At 44.1% G+C, this 19286-nt stretch overlaps 1 protein-coding gene across 1 annotated transcript in view; it reads right to left on the bottom strand.

Moving 5' to 3' along the window:
* Window positions 1-6886: 6886 nt before the first annotated feature.
* Window positions 6887-19286, bottom strand: part of STRIP2 (striatin interacting protein 2) — a 62679-nt gene continuing 50279 nt past the window's right edge. Inside the window, exons 19-21 of the mRNA XM_054013873.1 lie at window positions 13235-13339; window positions 11781-11985; window positions 6887-9061 (exon numbers count right to left, since the gene is read on the bottom strand). Coding sequence (XP_053869848.1) covers window positions 8811-9061; window positions 11781-11985; window positions 13235-13339 — 561 coding nt within the window. The 3' untranslated portion in view covers window positions 6887-8810. The remainder of the gene's footprint in view (window positions 9062-11780; window positions 11986-13234; window positions 13340-19286) is intronic.

Genomic DNA, 19286 nt, shown 5'->3' with positions numbered 1-19286 from the left:
ACGTCCCCAAAGCACAAGGGGCCAACCTGCCCCCCCCCCACATCCCTAAAGCGCAAGGGGCCAACCAGCCTTCCCCCCCCCCACACACACACAGTTAACTGTGTGTAACCAAATTTACCCCAGCACTGCCACCTTTTATGTAAATACTTTTACTCTGAGCTCAGGTGAAGGTAACCCCGTAACTTTTGCAGAAAATGTAAAAGTCAATGGTAAAAGCTGTTTAGGGCAAATTACAGCTTCTAACATCACTCTTGTCAAAGAGGAAGATTATTTACCAGATCAGTGTGAGAATATTGTAATCCTCTATGAGTTTACTGTACGTGTGCCTTTAGCCAGAATCCATCTTAATGGTGTTAAACATGAAGTTATAGCTGGTGTAAGGAAGTTACTGCCTAAGGATCTTTTGATTAGGGATGATATTAAAGCTTTGTTCACTCAAACTGATGACAAACCAGTCACAGGAAAGAAATAATTCAGAACCCGTGTCTATTATGGGCAAGGATTTGCTTATGGGGGGTTTCTCCAAATGTTTGTCTGAGGAAGATAGCTGTTTGTCTGTGCAAAGAAGCAGTGCATATGTGGAAAAAAATTCTGAGTGTCTGTCTGGTATCTCACACGTGAATCTGGCATTAGATAAGGCTCAGGAAGATGTTTCTCTAGAGCAAATTAAAATTGCTGATCAGGTTAAAGCCCTAACTGAGGAAGGAGAGGGTACATTTTGGTGATTGATACATTGTTGGCTAATAAAGCTTGGGAAAGTCAGCCTGACCCAGGTAAAAGTGATGAGCTTAAAGTAGCTCAGTGTAATGAGACACTATTTGTGGAAAACAGCAGTTATCTGTTAAGGGAGGGGAAAGCAAAGAAAATTTAGATGAGCCTAGGCAGCCTTCTGAGCTGATGGCTTTGTCTAATCAGCAGTTTGGGAAGGCCAGGTTAGTAGAAAATGAGTATCCCTATACCTTACCTGTTACCAGTGTGGAGAATTGTGACAGTGAAGGAAACGTTCCTGTGACTGGTTTCAGAGTAGCAGCCGTGTTAGTCTGTATCTGCAAAAAGAACAGGAGTACTTGTGGCACCTTAGAGACTAACAAATTTATTAGAGCATAAGCTTTCGTGGACTACAGTGGGCTGTAGTCCACGAAAGCTTATGCTCTAATAAATTTGTTAGTCTCTAAGGTGCCACAAGTACTCCTGTTCTTTGTTCCTGTGACTGTTAGGGGTAATGACTTGCCTATGAAGGGAGCTACCCCAGGCTCCAAGCAGTTGTCTGTGAATAGCCATGTGTGCTGGGACAAAGGAAAGGATATACTAAGCTTTTGTCCGTTAAAGGGGAATGTTTCTCCAGCTTTTTTCTGTTTATAGAGTAGACAGAAGAAGCCTGTCATCCTATGAGGACTGAAAATTTATCAGTTGACCAAGAGTTGATTCTGGATACAACTAAAGCCCAGGAAGGAAATGGTCCTGAATTTGGGTCTGCTAGGGATGATGACATTGTAACTAGGTTGCATCCAGTTAATGTCATAAATAGCTCCCAGAGACCAAGTGATTCTGGTGCTTCTATTTTTCCTATTTAGCTCTCGTCCCCTAACGCCCCTACTCCACTTGCGCTACATTGATGACATCTTCATCATCTGGACCCACGAAAAAGAAGCCCTCGAGGAATTCCACCATGTTTTTAACAATTTCCATCCCACCATCAACCTCAGCCTAGACCAATCCACACAAGCGGTCCATTTCCTAGACACTACTGTGCTAATAAGCAATGGTCACATAAACACCACCCTATACCGGAAACCCACTGACCGCTATATTTACCTATATGCCTCTAGCTTCCATCCAGGACACACCACATGATCCATTGTCTACAGCCAAGCTCTAAGATACAACCGGATTTGCTCCAATCCCTCAGATATAAACACCTACAAGATCTCTATCAAGCATTCTTAAAACTACAATACCCACCTGCTGAAGTGAAAAAACAGATTGACAGAGCCAGAAGAGTACCCAGAAGCCACTTACTACAGGACAGGCCCAACAAAGAAAATAACAGAACGCCACTAGCTGCCACCTTCAGCCCCCAACTGCAACCTCTCCAGCGCATGATCAAAGATCTACAATCTATCCTGAAAGATGATCCCTCACTCTCACAGATCTTGGGAGACAGACCACTCCTCGCTTACAGACAGCCCCCCCAACCTTAAGCAAATACTCACCAGCAACCGCACACCATACAACAAAAACACTAACCCAGGAACCTATCCTTGCAGCAAAGCCCGATGCCAGCTCTGTCCACATATCTATTCAAGTGACATCATCATAGGACCTAACCACATCAGCCACACCATCAGGGGCTCATTCACCTGCACATCTACCAACGTGATATATACCATCATGTGCCAGCAATGCCCCTCTGCCATGTACATTGGCCAAACTGGACAGTCTCTACGCAAAAGAATAAATGGACACAAATCTGACATCAGGAATCATAACATTCAAAAACCAGTGGGAGAACACTTCAACCTCTCTAATCACTCGGTGACAGACTTGAAGGTGTCAGTTTTGTAACAAAAAAAAGTCAAAAACAGACTCCAAAGAGAGACTGCTGAACTCAAATTAATATGCAAATTAGACACAATTAACTTAGGCCTAAACAGAGACTGGGAATGGTTGGGTCATTACACTAATTGAATTTTTTTCCCCCCCATGTTAAGTTCTCCTCACACCTCGATTATCTCGATTATCAGTTCAAAGTTTTTTCTTCTGCTGCTACTGATAGCTCATCTCATCTCTACTGATGAGATGATAACTCATCTCAATTGATTGGCCTCTTACAATTGGTATGCGTACTTCCACCTTTTCATGTTCTCTGTATGTATAAATATCTTCTGTCTGTGTGTTCCATTCTATGCATCTGAAGAAGTGAGCTATAGCCCACAAAAGCTTATGCTGAAATAAATTTGTTAGTCTCTAGGGTGCCACAAGTACTCCTGTTCTATTTTTCCTGTTGCTAGTGTGTTGCTGGGTAAAGATATGACAACCTTGTCTGATCAGGGTGATATCATAATCAGGGAACAAAGAAAGCATGAAGGTGATTTGACTATGATACCCACTGACCGTGTGGAAACTTGTAACAAGGAAGAGAATACTTCTAATCCTGTGACTATGAAGTCTAGCTGTTTACCTGAAAGGGGGTTTTGTGAAAATCCTCCTGATGGGTCAGGGATGATTCTGGATTTAAGTGAAACCCAGAAAGAGTCTGTTGTTGCTCAGGAAAATGTTCCTTTAGGGCAAGCCCTAGGTGAAAAGGGTAAGGGCAAAATTTCTGTGAAAAATGGGTTGTTGCTTAGAAAGTTTCCTGAAGAGGAAAATCTTCACGGTAGTTTTTGCAAGCAGTTTGCTGCAACGGATGGATGTGGAAGTGATTTGATTGAGTTAACTCAGGGTGAATCACTGCATAGAGAAAGCAACCGTTTGTTTGGGAGACTTGTTCCAATTCCTAACTGCCAGAGTCTTTCTGAGGTGTATAAATCCACTGACTTTGCTTTAGAAAGACGCAGTGTGGATAGCTTTGAAAAGGTTTGAAATGAAATAAAAATTGTTAGGGAATTAAAACAGCCCTATAAGCTTAACAAGCTTGTTGGGGAGACAATGTTGGAACATGAATGTCTCCATGTTGATTCTTTAAGTAAGCAGTCTGTGACTCAGGTCCTGAGGAAAGATTGGGTCACTGGTTATTGGGTTACCAGGATGCAGGGGAGAGCAGGAAAACTCTCATCTCTAGATATTTTGGATATGACTTGTAGTCTCTTAGGGGACTTGACATCTGATTCCACGTGGAAGCAGAGGTTGGTAATGGAAGGACAAAAGAACCTTGAGTCTAACATGCTAGTGAAAATTGATGGTATCTCTTTAAGACAGAGTCCAGCCTTGGAATTGGTAAAGCTTGAGGATTTGAAAACTAGTAAACAAGCTAGTGTCTGTGTTGATGCAAATTACCTGACTGACGGGAGTGGGGGGGGGGGGGGGGGGGAGAGAGAAAGACTTGCCCATAGCCATTAGCAAAGAGGATGCACCAGCCAGCCAATGGAATCTGTTACACAAAGAGTTCAGATTTTGACCCTACTGGACAGGGAGGAAGGGAAGGATTAAACCTTGCAAATAAAAGCCACAGATTAACCCTAAAATACCGAAACCCCAAGGAAGAGCCGGTCCTGCCCTCCCCCCGCTTTTTTTTGTAAAAGTTCTTACCTCTATTACTATTTCCTTAGTTTATTAACATGAACATTTAAATATAATTTACTTTTCCAACACTGCTGGTGCTTGATTTACATGTTGCATCTGACTCTGCTCCAAAGACAAAAATTAGATTGGTTTCTGGTCAATTTAACCCAAACAATACCATACAAACAAAAAAATGTGATAGTATGGTTAAATTAAAAACTAGTTCAATACTTAGCATTTTTACAGTGCTTTAAATTTGCATAGTGCAGAACAACCAATTATTTAATTGAAATTTAAAAAAAATCCCATTAATAATTTTTGTATAAACTAAACCTAAAATAGGAACATAAGAATTGCCGCATTGGAACAGACTCATGGGCCATCTAGTCAAATAACCAGTCTTCAAGAAGCACCAGATATTTTTAAGGAAGGTGCAAGACAAGTTGCTTCTTTATGCAGATGTAGGATAATCTTTCCCCCACATTAGGTCTCCTTCTATCTCTGTTAGAGATTAATTTAAACCCTGAAGCATGAGGTTTAATTTCTCTTCCAAGATTTATATTAGCATTAACTATAACAATTCTGGATATTCTTACCCATAAATGTCCAATCCCTTTTAGAATGTTTATGAGGTTTGGCCTCAATGACATCCTTTGACAAGGAGTTCCACAATTTAACTGTGTATTGTCTGAACAAATATTTCCTTTTATTGGTTTTGAATTTGCCATCTTCTAATTTAATTTAATATCCCCTTATTCTTATCCTGAGACAGAGAAAACATAAGCTCCCAATCTACTTTCTCTATCATTCATTACTGTACACTTCTAACATGTGCCCTCTTATTCATCAACTTTCAAATGTAAACAATCCCAATCTTTTCCATTTTCTTCATAGGCAAGTTTTTCCCTGCTGCTCATCTCTGAACACCCTCTAATTCTACAATATCCTTTTGGAGATATAATGACCACAACTGCACACAGTATTCTAGGAAAGGCTGTGCCATTGCATTATATAATGGCATATTTTCTATATTCTTCTCTATCCCTTTCCTTATGCATCCTAACATCTTGTTTGCTTTGTTCATGGCAACTGCACGTTGGGCCATCATCATCGAGCACCACAATGACACCCAGATCCCTTTCCTGAGTTGATACTGTTATTCTGAAAAGGTGTTCATGGCTGCTACCAGTCACAGATCTGATTAAAACTGATCGGTATGCTAGCCCCACTTCATTCAGGTTCACATGGAAAGTGAAAAGCTGTTAGTGCAGCTTGTCTCTTAAACACCTGCTGCCTGCTTAAGAACGGCCATACTGGGTCAGACCAACAGTCAATCTAAAAAGTATCTTAATTCATCGTTCCACAATGCCTAATGTGGATGAGAGAGCTTGCATTGTGCCTGGTGATGTGCATTTTTTGTTGTTGAGCTGTGTACTACAGCACCGAAAGCTTAACTGGTACTTCAAACAAATTCTCCTCTCATCACATACTTCAAAACAAAAAAGTTGCTTGGAATCTGCAAAACAAATATGATACAACAGCTAACCTCAGAAATGAGAGGCTGAAATGGATACACAAATAATTCATGTTTCCTTCCTGCCCACGTGTAAAAATCATATCCAACAAACCTCACTTTCAGTCAGAAGTGAGTTCTCGGTAACCCAGCAAACAGATATTGTCCACAGGCTTGTGATCAGAATTAGCTACACATCAATGCTTATTTTAAAATGTATGGAAAGGTTTTATCACTGACCTTTTGACAATCACTTCCCCCTCCCCCCTGGGGGGGTGGGGGAGGTCAGAATGAAGGGAAGTCTGAGTGATTGGAAGCCTTCCAGCCAGAACCATAAATAGCACCAACTATGGGTTTGAGCCTTCCTGTCGGAGGTTGAAGACAAGGTGTGGCACTTTTAATGTGCATGTTTTCCTTCCCGCTGACTGGGGGAAAAGACTGACTCTATAAAAAGAGCCACCAAACAAGTCAGTCAGTACTTATAGGCCGAAGGCACAGAAACAGTGGAGTGTGGATTAAGTGTGGATTAAGTTCAAACTCCAGGATCCTTTCAGTCATGTAGCGCAGTACTTACTTTTCACTTCTACTCCCACGCACCTGAGGTACTTACATGGCCCTTATTACCATAGTATCTGAGCACTTTCATCTTTAGTTTATCTTCATAACACCCCAGTGAGGTAGAGAAATACCATTATCCCACTTTTTACAAATTAGTAATTGAAGAACAGAGAAAGGTCAAGGTCCCACGGGAAGTCCAGGCAGACCCAGGTTCAACCAGAGGCCCAGGCTAGCACCCTGACCACTGGATCCATAGCAAATTTCCAGTTATTTCCAGTTATCAAAATGCCACCATCTTATTATTTAATGTTGGGAGAATTCTTATTTTCAAGGCACAGACACTGGACGGCCACCTACATTAAATCATTCTATTGTTTTTCAGCTCCTTTGTTTGTTTTGGTCTCCATAGACATGTCAGAATAAAACATCCACAATCCCATGGTGTAGCATAAGGGCTGTGCAGCGTTGGGAGATGTGAAGCAGAGAGATCAGAGTTCAGGTAGCTGAGGGGAGGACTGAACAAGCCTGGAACTTTTACAAAGAACATTAGCAACTTTTATTCCAACACCTTAATTTGAGGAAATGCGCACACCAGAGAAGTCACTCTGCTTTATTTTTCACACAACGTGTTTAAGAAGGGAACAGATTTACTATTGCCATTTCTTTGAAAAATGCCTGATCATACAAACCACATTAAGAACCGTTCTCAGCCTCGTTCCGTTGTAATGAACACCGATGCTGGCATAACAAATACTTGTGGCCTTATCACATGTGCCCTTGAGATGCGGCTAGCACTACTACAGTCTAAATGATGAAGTTTTGCCTGCAATATACTAACACGTGCTGCTCCTACAAAAGCTGAATTCTTGTGTTCAGAAAGAACAAACAAAAAGGTAAAACCCTAAGGCCTTGGCTGTCCAATGCTGATGGGAAAGCTCACAGCATGTAGGCACTGCCCTATACCTTCAATGTTGCTTTCAAAAAACCCATCCTGCTTTTATGTCTCTCTCTCTCCCAAGGTCTCCTACTGATGGTCATGGGTTTTTACAGTGCATACACCACGCCAAGAGCTAAATCTCATTCAGTGGTTTAGCCACTGACTAATATACTGGACAAATGATTTTATTCTGACACGTAAGTGACTCTCAGTTGTTATACCCATGCGAAGGTAGACTAGACCTGAACGTTTATACTAAGCCCTAAACTTTCCAAGTTGTAGAAGTCTCACACCTAAATTCTCTCACACCACCACCTAGCTATAGGCTATACAAGTTCACTATTCTCTTCCCTCAGCACAGAAATGCTATTCCCCTGCCCCCCCTCCCCACACCCCATTTTAGGATAGAGCACAAAGAATAGCCTCCCAACACCATACAAATTTCTGTGTCTCAAAAAGTCAGAAGGGTCCCTTTCAGCAAGACACTGCCTTTACTATCACTTACAGAGCTAGACATATTACAGAGCAACGGAAAGCTAAGTAGAAATCTAACAGGTTACAGTAATTGCACTTCATAACAATGGCCCTGCTGCCCTCTCTTCTCTGCATGGTTCTGGACGGAGAAGAAAAAATCATTGTAAATTAACTGGGCACCTACAAGAGACGAGAAAGAGAATCTCTTTAGCAGTTTAGGTTGGTAACGTCTAGTCAAATAAGTCCAGGCTCATCGAAATATTAAATAGAGCAGACCGCAGTCTAACTCCGTTATGGTACATCATAGATACCTTACTGTTCAATACAAAGTTAAATGAATGTAGTGAGGGAGGAAAGTGCTGGATTCACAAGTGTAGTGAAAGATGCAAAACTGCCAGCTCTGGAAACCAAAGTCCTAGGTTATACAGCGCAAGAAGCAGGAGTGAGGTTCCAGTGGTAGTTTAGTTTCCATTGGCTTATTCAGTCTGTAGCCTCTGTTGAGATGGTCAAATATTGCCAGTTATTGTTTACTTTCCATTTTTGAGGTAATAGGCTGTCTAATCTAGGGGTTAATATGGTAGTGGGATGTCTAATCATCTCTCAGGCGACGTTCCAAGTTGAATAAGTGAAACGTGTTCTGTGTATTAGGCACAGTGCAGGGCAGTCAGGCAAGGCAAAGACCTTTCACAGTATAGAAACGTAGCAAGCTTATCATACATAAACAACGCTAAGAAAGAAGTTAAGATACTCATAACCAGATTCTGATTTCCATTATATTGGTGTAAACCTGGAGTAAACTTCACTGATGTCAGTCGAGTTTCTCTAGATTGTCACCAGTGTAACATCAGAATTTGGCCCTCAACCTCTACGTGCAGGTCCGTTTACGTTAGATGGTCTCTAAAAGATTGGAGGAAAGGGAAGGTCTCTAAAAGATAGGGACACCACACTTTAGGGTGTCTGAATAGTTATAAAACTTCAGTTCTTATAAGGGAGATGTTTTGCCAGACTTCAGAACCCCCTAGTCAGTGAGCGACCTCTCCTTTCTCCAGGAAGTAGCACCTCAGAGCCTTGCTGAGATGGTATTTGGTTCAGGTAATCCTGTCATTGTCACTGATAATGTAGCAACTCTTCCCAGCGGATTGGCTGGGAAAACACCTCTCTTTCTAGCCAGAGTTCATAGGAGTAATGGAAATCTTCAGGGAGCTCCAGCCGTTGCCCCAGCACACTCTGCAAGCAATTGTCCACCGGTGCAAACTCTGAGTCCTGGGATTTATCATATCTCCGGCTATTAAAGGCGTCAATGTTGGCTCTTAGTGTACATTCTTCAGCTTGGAAATCCCAGGGTCTGGCATCAATATCTGCATTTGATAAGAAACACCCCCCCCACACGAGTATGAGAAAATCATTCATTTTTTCTGACATGGGATAGGTTTTAACAGAAGTAAAGGATTGTGACCTCATTACACAGTCATATGCCCATGAGGGTCAGATTCACAACAGTTGCTGCAAGAGCCTATTCCAAACCGGTTCATAGTGAGTGAGTGAGTGAGTGTGTATCATACACAAATCTCCTATATTAACATAATGCTACAGTTGCAAAATATTAAAAAATTAGGCAATACCAGAATTAAGGTTACCTGTACAACCGTCATTCTTCCCCTGTCTGTATGTATTATGATACACTTTTAATTACATGAGCACATAATATTTTCCCACAGGATCCCACCATTTTTGCTGAAAATTGCCAAAGGAAACCTTCAGCCCGAGGCAGAGACGAAGCATGGAAAATTTAACATGAAGTAAAATATGGCAAATTTATAACTCACTCAAAATCAGGGCTGTTAATGGGAAGCAAGTATAGGTGTTGGGGCATTATTGGCTGGATGTAATAACCATATTTCAGCCATGTAATATCATTCAGTAGTGTCATTCAGTCCCTCTGGAGTCTATTTCTAGATGAAATAGTCACTCACATTAGAAAGAGACAGTGAATTCACTGGTTTAAGGGGGAAAAGGTTTGATTTAGTGAGCTCAGTGGCAACTCAGACATACATAGGATAAAAATAAACCCTCCTAGGGGAAAATAAGTCCAGGGCTTGTCTCTGAAAGCCTGGGCATTTACAAAGTAGTCTGACAGTCCGTCCAGATCAAGATGAGATATCTGAGTACTGAGCCATGTTAAGTATCACATTATGTTGTTGCTTAAATCTCCTTTCCTGGGGGAATTCGGGATTCTGGCAAAATGCCATTTTTCATTAGATTCTTATGTCAGAGTAAACCCTGGTGCGAGAGAGGAGCAAAATGTGGGGCAGAGAGGGGAACCCTAGTGCCAAAGTGCAGCACCCAACATAAGAGAAATACATAACTACGCACCTGCAGAAAGATCCAACCACAACCTACAAGTCATCCTCACTCTAGCCCAGTGATGGGCATCCTTCAGCCCATCAGGGTAATCTGATTGCAGTCCTCCGCTTCCCGCAGCTCCCATTGGCTGGGAACGGTGAACTGCGGCCACTGGGAGCTGCGGGGGGCCGTGCCTGCGGATGGTCAACATCAGCAAAATGTCTCACAGCCCACAAGCAGATTACCCTGATGGGCTGCATGCGGCCCGCGGGCCACAGGTTGCCCTCCACTGCTCTAGCCTCACCGTCTTTTCTTTGCACAAGTCAGAAAAATCATCCTTCACTTCTGTGTTTCCAGCTCATTATTCTTAACAGTGGCTGGTCAATTGCCATTTAAAAAAAAAAATTGAGTCCTCGTTTTAAGGAAAAAAAAAACCAACACTTTGTAGGTGCTCTTCTTCTTCTGTCTGTGAGCGTCGAGTGCCTAAAACTCCCACGACAGCCAAAAGCGTGAAGTAGCCGCGCACCATCTGCAGTACAAAATATTCCTGCTACTGTCTTCACTCACTTCAAGAAGCAAAGAGCAAGTGGAGGAAAACAGTTTTATGGTAAATAATTCAAAAGGGACATGTCAAAAAAAAAACAACAACAACAACTTGTGTCGTGTGTTTCCTTTTCGGATTTCACTAAACTCCACAGTGAAACTAGATTAATGAGTTTTACCTTTGATTCTCCTGAATCAGCACCACATATATGTTACAGCTCTCAAAAACAAAAGGTGAAGGCTTCAATCATTAACAAATCATTTTAATTGAACTTAAACTCCCTAAAAACACTTTATGTATAGCCAATTTCTCCTACACATTTAACCTACTCCTCCCTCAAAACTTAAGTATTGGGTTTTGATACAGTGTCCCATTCATATTAATTCCTTAGAAAGTTGCAGGGTCATATAATCCTTTTTAGGTGATATAAGTAGCAGAGACACAATACAAGTTTTAAGGCCAGGTTGTCAAGGCAAAAAAATGTGTTTAGATCCTTCCTTCCTCTTTAACCAAACCTGGGATTCAGATTACCGTACTGAATTAACCGCAAAGCCAGGGCACTGAGTGTGTAGTCAGCTGCATCCCATGGGTTAATACATCATTGTAGTTGTCAGAATCCTCCTGACAGCCATTATTGTAGAAAATATGGAGGGTGAAAAGATAGAAACTATCTCCCAGGGGTGGCAGATATGCGGCCCACAGGCTGCAACACAAGCTTGTACAATGTAGCCTCTAGCAACCCTCACCTTTATTTCAGAGGTGTGACCTGCAAGCCCTACTAGTCAGATTTTCACACACTGGCCACGTTTACATCTGCAGACTTGATGCGATTACAGGCACAGCCAGTTACTTGGTGTACAAAATGACCTCAACTGCAGACAACCTTGCACCTGCAATTTTTACAGTCGCAAAGTAGCCGGTGCAAATGGAGGCCAAGTTGAGGTAGTGCTGAAACTTAGCTCCTACAGATCCCAGCTGATAATGCTCTGAGTAGACACGTGATGGGAGGGTGGATGCAATCTGCGCTATCTTAAGCAAATCAGATGTGGCCTTAAGGCTTCTGAACAGCTGCCAGGGAAGCCCTCAGCCAGACCAAGTTTGTAGGGTCCTGATGGATCTGCAGGTCCAACGAAATGCGCAGTAGCATCAACCAAGAACCCAGAGCCGGTGCTCTCTCCAGCAATACTCACCGTTGCCATAAGCCCAGTCATCGTTCATGCGGTGACGCACTTTCTGGTAAATGGCAGACATCGTTTTCATGTTGCTCTTTCTCCACTGGCGCCCAAGGTACTTGGTCTGGATCTTCAAGAGCTTCAGCACATACAGCTGCATCATGGCCTGCTTCACTTTCAGAGCGCGTTTCAGGATCGGGGCGGATTTAAAAACCACCAGCATCTACCAAATCACCAACAAAAACGTCGTCAGCATATTCTCGAGTTCTGAGCCGCTCGGACACCCTGGTGGCAAACGTGGTCCAAAACACAGAAAAACTGAATAGGGACGTGCGGCAGAGCAGGTAAGTTGCGGAGGGTGGGGAATAAACATTTCTGACTATCCTTTGGCAGAGGAGGGTTTCTGTAAGGGAACTGACTTCTAGACTGATATAACTTTAATATGAACCAACGTGGGGGAAGAATAACTAGCAACACAGCAGATCTTAAGAGCATTCAAAATAGGGTGACCAGATGTCCCGATTTTATAGGGACATTCCCGATATTTGGGGCTTTTTCTTACATAGGCTCCTATTACCCCCTAGCCCTGTCCCGATTTTTCACACTTACTATCTGGTCACCCTAATTCAAAACAACTGGCCAGTTCTCCCCTTACGGGGCATCAAGATCCTATCGGACGACTGGCCCAGACAGTCTTCTCCACTGCCCAGTCTGTGCTGTTCCCCCCAGTGGCTGGTAGGGGAACCTAGGCCGGCCCTCTACTCCGGGTTCCATTCCAGAAACTCTATGCCTAGCAACCATGGTCTGCTTTCTCCTTGACCCTGTTGCTCTTTCCCTACACTCCTCCTTATATCTTCTGGCCCCACACCCTGGGTTTACCAGCCCCAACTCCCCCCTCCCAGGGAGTAATGGAAGTTCACTTAACTGCATAGCCCCAACCACACCGCCCAGGGAGTGACTACAGACTACTTCCCTTGCTGCCCTATTCTGCTGCCAACTTCCTGCTCCGACTGCTCATTCGTGTTGCCGGCTGCGTTGGCTCTTCCCTGGCCTTTCCTCCCAAACAGAGCCAGACGTAACATTTAGGGTGACCAGACAGCAAATGTGAAAAATCGGGACGCGGTGGGAGGTAATAGGAGCCTATGTAAGAAAAAGACCCTAAAATTGGGACTGTCCCTATAAAATCAGGATATCTGGTCACCCTAGTAACGCTCTAGGCACGATTTCCCAGTTTCTTCTTGTGTCAACATCTCACATCCTAGTTAAATGTTTTCTTCCCCAGGGCAAGATCCGGGGAGACAAATTCGCTTCATCACCCTAATCAGACCGCAAGCTCTTGGACAGAGAAGGCTGTCCCTTGCTGCATGAAGGATGGGCAGATGTAGCGCAGTACACTCACTCACATCAAAACGCCATTAAATGCACCGCAGGAGCTCTGCGACAAAGGGCAACACCCCCAGACCCCAGCTCACCATGGTCCTAGAATGTTTCCACTTGGTCAACTTGTTGAGAAGCCTCAGCAGGTTAATACAGGAGAACAGGTTCCTCCAGCAGAACTGGTGGTTGTCCCCAGCTTCCTGAAGACAGACACAGGAGGGAAAAGGGCCAGTTCAATGCTACTGCCTGCCGCATTAAAGTGGCACCTCCCCTGAAATCTCCTTGGGCAAAGTTATTTGACGAACAGGGCCGGCTCTAGGATTTTTGCCGCCCAAAGCAAAAACAATTTTGGCCGCCCCCGTTCTTTAATTACCCCGGCCCCACCTCAACTCCGCCCCTTCCCCAAATCCCCAGCCCTGCCTCCTCCCCCCAGGCTCTCAAGCTTAGGAGGGAGGGAGGGAGGGAGGGGGAGAAGGTTTGAGAGCCTGGGAAGGAGGGGGAGACCCCGAGCCGCCGCGGCGCGCGAAACAGCTGATTCGCGCGCCGCTGCTCCCCTTCCCTCGCAGGCTTGAGAGCCTGGGAGGGAGGGCGAGTAGCGGCGCGCAAATCAGCTGTTTCGCCCGCCCTGGCAGCAGCAGCAGAGGTGAGCTAGGGCGGCCGGGGCACATTTTTAGGGGCGGCATTCTGGCGCCGGCCATGCCGCCCCTAAAAATGTGCCGCCCCAAGCACCAGCTTGTTTTGCTGGTGCCTAGAGCCGGCCCTGTTGACGAATGTCTGACGGTGGCATCTGCACGGTTCTCATTCCATATAAAAGACAAGGGCATTGAACACCATAACACACTCATCTGGCTGGCTGATCGCTTTGCTGACCAGCTGACAGACACCGGGAAAGGCCATTCTGAAAAGCCCACTGCTGACACTGAGGATTTAATCTGTGCATACGTTAAGAGAAAGGGATAAGACGGAAGTGCAGTCATCCACTTGTGTTATCCAGGGAACTACCTGCTGCAGTGTACTTGCATTCATTGTTTACATACAGAGAGAGAATTATAGCCTAATAATCACCATTTATTTACAGAATTGTATTTTTTAGATTTTATTTATGAATTTACAAATCACCACCGGCATTGGGGACATTTTGCAGATAAAGAAAATGAAATTACACAACGACAGATGACAATAATATGGGTCATAGGAGGACAACGCTTTTTATACTGCAGAGATCCAACTGGCATTTTTTTAAATTCTACTCCTATTTTATACAGAACCAGTATATCAGATAATCACCCACCAGCGTAGATCATGTCTGTTTCTCCTCCAGGAGGAGCAGATATAAAACAAGCGCACATTGGCTTAGAAGATCATCATATTTCTACGGTACCTTTCATCCCAAACGAGCCCCAGCAATACTTCCAAAGCAGCAGAACTGAAATGTAGCCACTTCTGGAGTGAAGGGCAGCAACTAACCGTGCAGAGCATGCTGCTCGACAGAGAAACTGGACATCATGGCCGAGGATGAAAGAACAAACTCCTACACGTACACAAAGCTCCCCTAGCTTTTAAAAGGTGTTCATGCAGAGAAGACGGAACATGGGATTTTAAGATCTTGTCTGAAAGGCCCATGCAGTTAACCCTCGTATTTCAAATCAGATCAAGTCCCTCCGGCTTTATCATCAATGTTTGGGGGTAATAAACATCAAGTTTAAAAATAAAAACAGACTAAAATGATCCCCCAAGTTGAGGATGTTAACTTGTATCTGATCTGTGACGTCGGTGTCCAATTCGGGTGGTAAGCGCCTCACGGCAGGGACCATCTCCTTCTATTTGTACACCCTTGAGCTCTCTGTTGGTGCACAATAATCGACTTGGGAATAAGGGCAGACACTAGTACTGGCAGATTTATAAGCCATTTACGTTTGTCTAGCGAGCTAGGATTGCAGGAAATACCTAGGAACCCATAAGAAACTGAAACTTGCCACACGGCACAAATACTAGGCCCACTCAGTGGAAGAGCTCTGAGCTGTGACGGGAGGCCGGGAGACAACGAAGCGGCTTTTGTAAGAAATGACATCTCTAAGATGAGGTCTACACTAGAAACTTTTGCCGATATAACAACGTCTGTTAGAGGTGTGGATTCTTTTTAAACAACATTTTTATAATCAGAAATAGAATCATAGAATCTCAGGGTTGGAAGGGAGCTCAGGAGGTCATCTAGTCCAGCCCCCTGCTCGAAGCAGGACCAATCCCCAGACAGATTTTTGCCCCAGATCCCTAAACGGCCCCCTCAAGGATTGAACTCACAACCCTAGGTTTAGCAGGCCAATGCTCAAACCACTGAGCTATCCCTCCCCCAAGTGTAGACAGTTATGCCAATAAAGAAGTGATTTTGCCAGCATAGTTTATTTTGGTCCAGCAACTGGTATAAGTTAGACCAGTACAAGCCTATTTTCACTGGTAGCAGCTGTGTCCACACAAGTAGAGTCTATCTGCACAGCGATAGCAGCAAACCTTTTCCAGTGCAGACTAGACTATAGAGTCAATCTACCACTAAACAGCAATCAAAAGGTGTGCAGAGTTTAGCCCAGACAGGAGAAAGTATTCCTCATGACAACGTACAGTCCTGACCTGCAAACTGCAACCGGCTGTGTTTCTCCAGCCAGAATGCTTTCATGCACACAAAGCTTTTTTTAACTGAACTAGTTTTGGTTTTGCTGTTGTCGTTTTTGGTTACTAGCAGAATGGTGGGCTGGAATTCTTTTTGCAATCATCCTTACTTTAACTGTAAAGCTTAATTACTCTAAGTCTTCACACCTCCGTTATGAAGGAGCAATTATCCAACAGGCAACAAGCGCATCCCCTGGAATTACACTGCGAAACTGGCTCACACACTCTCCAACTCCTCTAATGAGGAAAGATTAAGCAAGGCCCAGCTCTGCTCTTTTCTCACAGCGTTTTCACAAGAGACCAAAGAAGCGAGTCTTGTGTTCCCTGTCTGACGACAGCGTAACCAGGCGAGATCGCACTTCTTTCTTCCCTTTACCGTCTCCCTGGGGAACCCTGCCTCCCATCTGACAACACAGTACATGCCACTCCACCTGAGAAAGGGGGAGAGTGACCCTGTCTGACCCAAAGGTGGTTATGTTTTATCCTAGTCCTTTTCATTAACCTTCCTTCCCCCCCCGGCTTTTTTTGTTTTGGACTGCCCCTGAAAAAGAAGCAAAAAGTTTTTAAAAATCGGAGTGATTTACTCTTTCTGTATAAATTTTCCATGGAAGCAGAATGTAAACACATAATATATTTCTTTGTATTCAACCCGCACGAGGGATATTTTCATTCCCACAGGGTACAATCAACTGCTATGTCAGCTAAGAAATATGTAATCATAACATTCACAAAGTGCAAACCAGGGCATCCGTGAAGTAGAACACCTTTTCATTAGATGCAGAAAATTCTAGTTGAAGCAATACATTTCACACACTTTCTCTCTCCCCTCTCCCCTTTATAAGGAACAGTAGGGCAGGTTTCAGTCCTGTTAAATAAGGTGATCTCAACTGGGGCTCGTGAGGGTGACACTCAGAGGCTTGCTGTGTGAAAGGGGTCACCCAGTACAAAAGTTTGAGAACCACTGAAAAATCAACACGTTTTTGGGGGGAGGGGAGCGGGGAGACTTAATTTTAATTCACGCATTAAAACATAACATGCCTGTAGTGGGGAGGCTGCCTCACTCCTGGAGAACAGGGGTTAAAACAGCCAAGCGAGGCCGATTGGGGAGGCAGCCGAAGCTGTGGCCAGCTCAATTAGGGCTCAGCTGGCCCTGATAAGAGGGCTGGGGACCAGAAGCTGGAGGAGTCTGACTCTAGCCCTGGAGGGAGAGGGTCTAGCTGTCTGAGAACAGAGGGTACCTGACGGAGACCCAGAGAGTGGGGGTACTGCAGTGGGCAGAACCCCAAGACAAAGGGCACCGGAGTCCGGGAGGGACACGGGGGCCAGCAGCAGGTCAGACACCAGCCAGGAGGAGATGCTCTGTACACTGGAGAGCTAATTCCCAAGACGACCAGCAGAAGGCGCCGCACCAGCGGTAAGTCTTGCTTCGCTACAATGCCATTTCCGTGTAAACAAGCCACTAACCGATGGAAAAAAAGAAAACCTTTGTAACAACCCCAGCAGAGTGATCCGTAGATCCCAAGAGAGAAAAAATATCCATCATCTACACACAGACCCACGAAAAGCCTCCAGACCCAGCTTAAAATGTAAGAGTTTGGGGGCTGAGCGTACCAGCCCAGACATAAATGTAACATCTACCATCCAGCCCAGCCATGGAACCAACCAAAAAAACTCAGAAGAGGAGAGAAAAGTGAAAATTAAGACTTGGCTAAGTAGGATGACCTACTGCAATGATATGGCACACAAAAGGTCATGAAAGGATCACCTCAGACCTATACGAAGAGGAGATGGGTGCACCTTACTCCCCAGTGGTCTTCCCAACAACAGCACAGCTGCAAGTTCTACAGAACTCTTTGTACTGCAAGACGAGGGCTTCCAGGAAGAAAATCATAAGCGTCTCATGAGCTTCTTACAAATGTATTTCAGTCGCTAGAAGTGCAACAGCACATGGTACTGTGGTTCAGGGGCCCCCCGACATTAAAATGATTCCTTCCAAATTTACTTATTGTTATTATGGAATCACAGAAATTTAGGGCTGGAAGGGACCTTGATAGGTCAAGTCCAGCCCCCTGCACTGAGGCAGGACCAAGAAAACCTAGCCCATCCCTGACAGGTGTTTGTCCAACCGGTTCTTAAAAACCTCCCATGATGGGGATTCTACAACCTCCCTTAGACGCCTGTTCCAGATCTCAACTGTCTTACAGTTAGAAAGTTTTTCCTACTATCTAACCTAAATCTCCCTTGCTGTAGATTAAGCCCTTTACTGCTTGTCCTACCTTTAGGGTCATGGAGAACAACTGATCTAATTCTCTTTATAACAGCCCTTAACGTATTTGAAGAGTGTTAACAGGTCCCCTCCATAGTTTTCTTTTCTCAAGACTAAACTTGCCCAGTTTCTTTAAGCTTTCCTCATTGGTCAGGTTTGCTAAACCTTTTAGCATTTTTGTTGCTCTCAGAACTCCCTCCAATTTGTCCATCTCTTTTCTGAAGTGTGGTACCCAGAATTGGACACAGTATTCCTGATGAGGCCTCCCCCAGGTTGAGCAGAGCAGGACAATTACCTCCCGAGTCTTACATGCAACACTTCTGTTAATACATCCCTGAACGATATTCCTTTTTCGCAACTATATCACGCGGTTGACTCTCATTCAATTAGTGATCCACTATAAACCCTAGATCCTTTTCAGACTTCCCTTTTTAAGAAAAGTACTTTGCACTTATCTTTATCGAATTTCATCTTGCTGAATTCAGACCAATAGAACAACTCTGGGGATACTTGATATCCATTGAAGAATACAATCCCATTTTTAATCTTGTTCAATTCTGCTCCTCAAACTACTTCCTGTGAGTTCAACCGTGTAATTACACATTGTATGAAAGAGTATTCATTGACCGGTTTTGATTTTCCCCACTCTTTACATTTAACTGACGGTCCCCTTGTTCGTGTATTACGAGACAGTGAGAAAAAAGCTCCCAATCTACCTGTCTCCTCTAATTTGCCTCCTTTCTAAGGCAAACCATCCCAGTCTTTTCAATCGCTCCTAACACAGGCATTTTTCCAGACCCTTGATCATTCTCATAACTCCTCGCTGAACCCCCTCCAATTCTGCAATACCCCTTTTGCAAGGGGGAGACCAGCATGGGACACAGGATCCAAGTGAGATTGCACCATGGATTTACGTAAAGGTATTAGGATAGTGTCTCTATTATTCTCCATCCCATTCCTTATACAGCCCAACATCTTGTTTGTTTTTTTTGAATCTCAGCTGTACAGAGAACAGAGGTTTCATTGAGCTGTCTACAATGACACCCAGGACCCTTTCTTGAATGGAGACAGTCAGTTTAGAACCCTGTATGGTGTATGAATAGTTTCTTTTTTCCACCTCCAATGCGCCTTCAATTACTTTGCATTGGTCAACCTTGAATTTAATCTGCCACTGTGTTGCCCATTTTCCTGGCTTGTTTAGATCTCTCTGAAGCAGG

The sequence above is a fragment of the Malaclemys terrapin genome, chromosome 1 (assembly GCF_027887155.1).
Source record: "Malaclemys terrapin pileata isolate rMalTer1 chromosome 1, rMalTer1.hap1, whole genome shotgun sequence".
NCBI lineage: Eukaryota > Metazoa > Chordata > Testudines > Emydidae > Malaclemys > Malaclemys terrapin.
The sequence above is the reverse complement of the archived record's forward strand: the minus strand, read 5'-3'. Positions and strand labels throughout refer to the sequence as shown.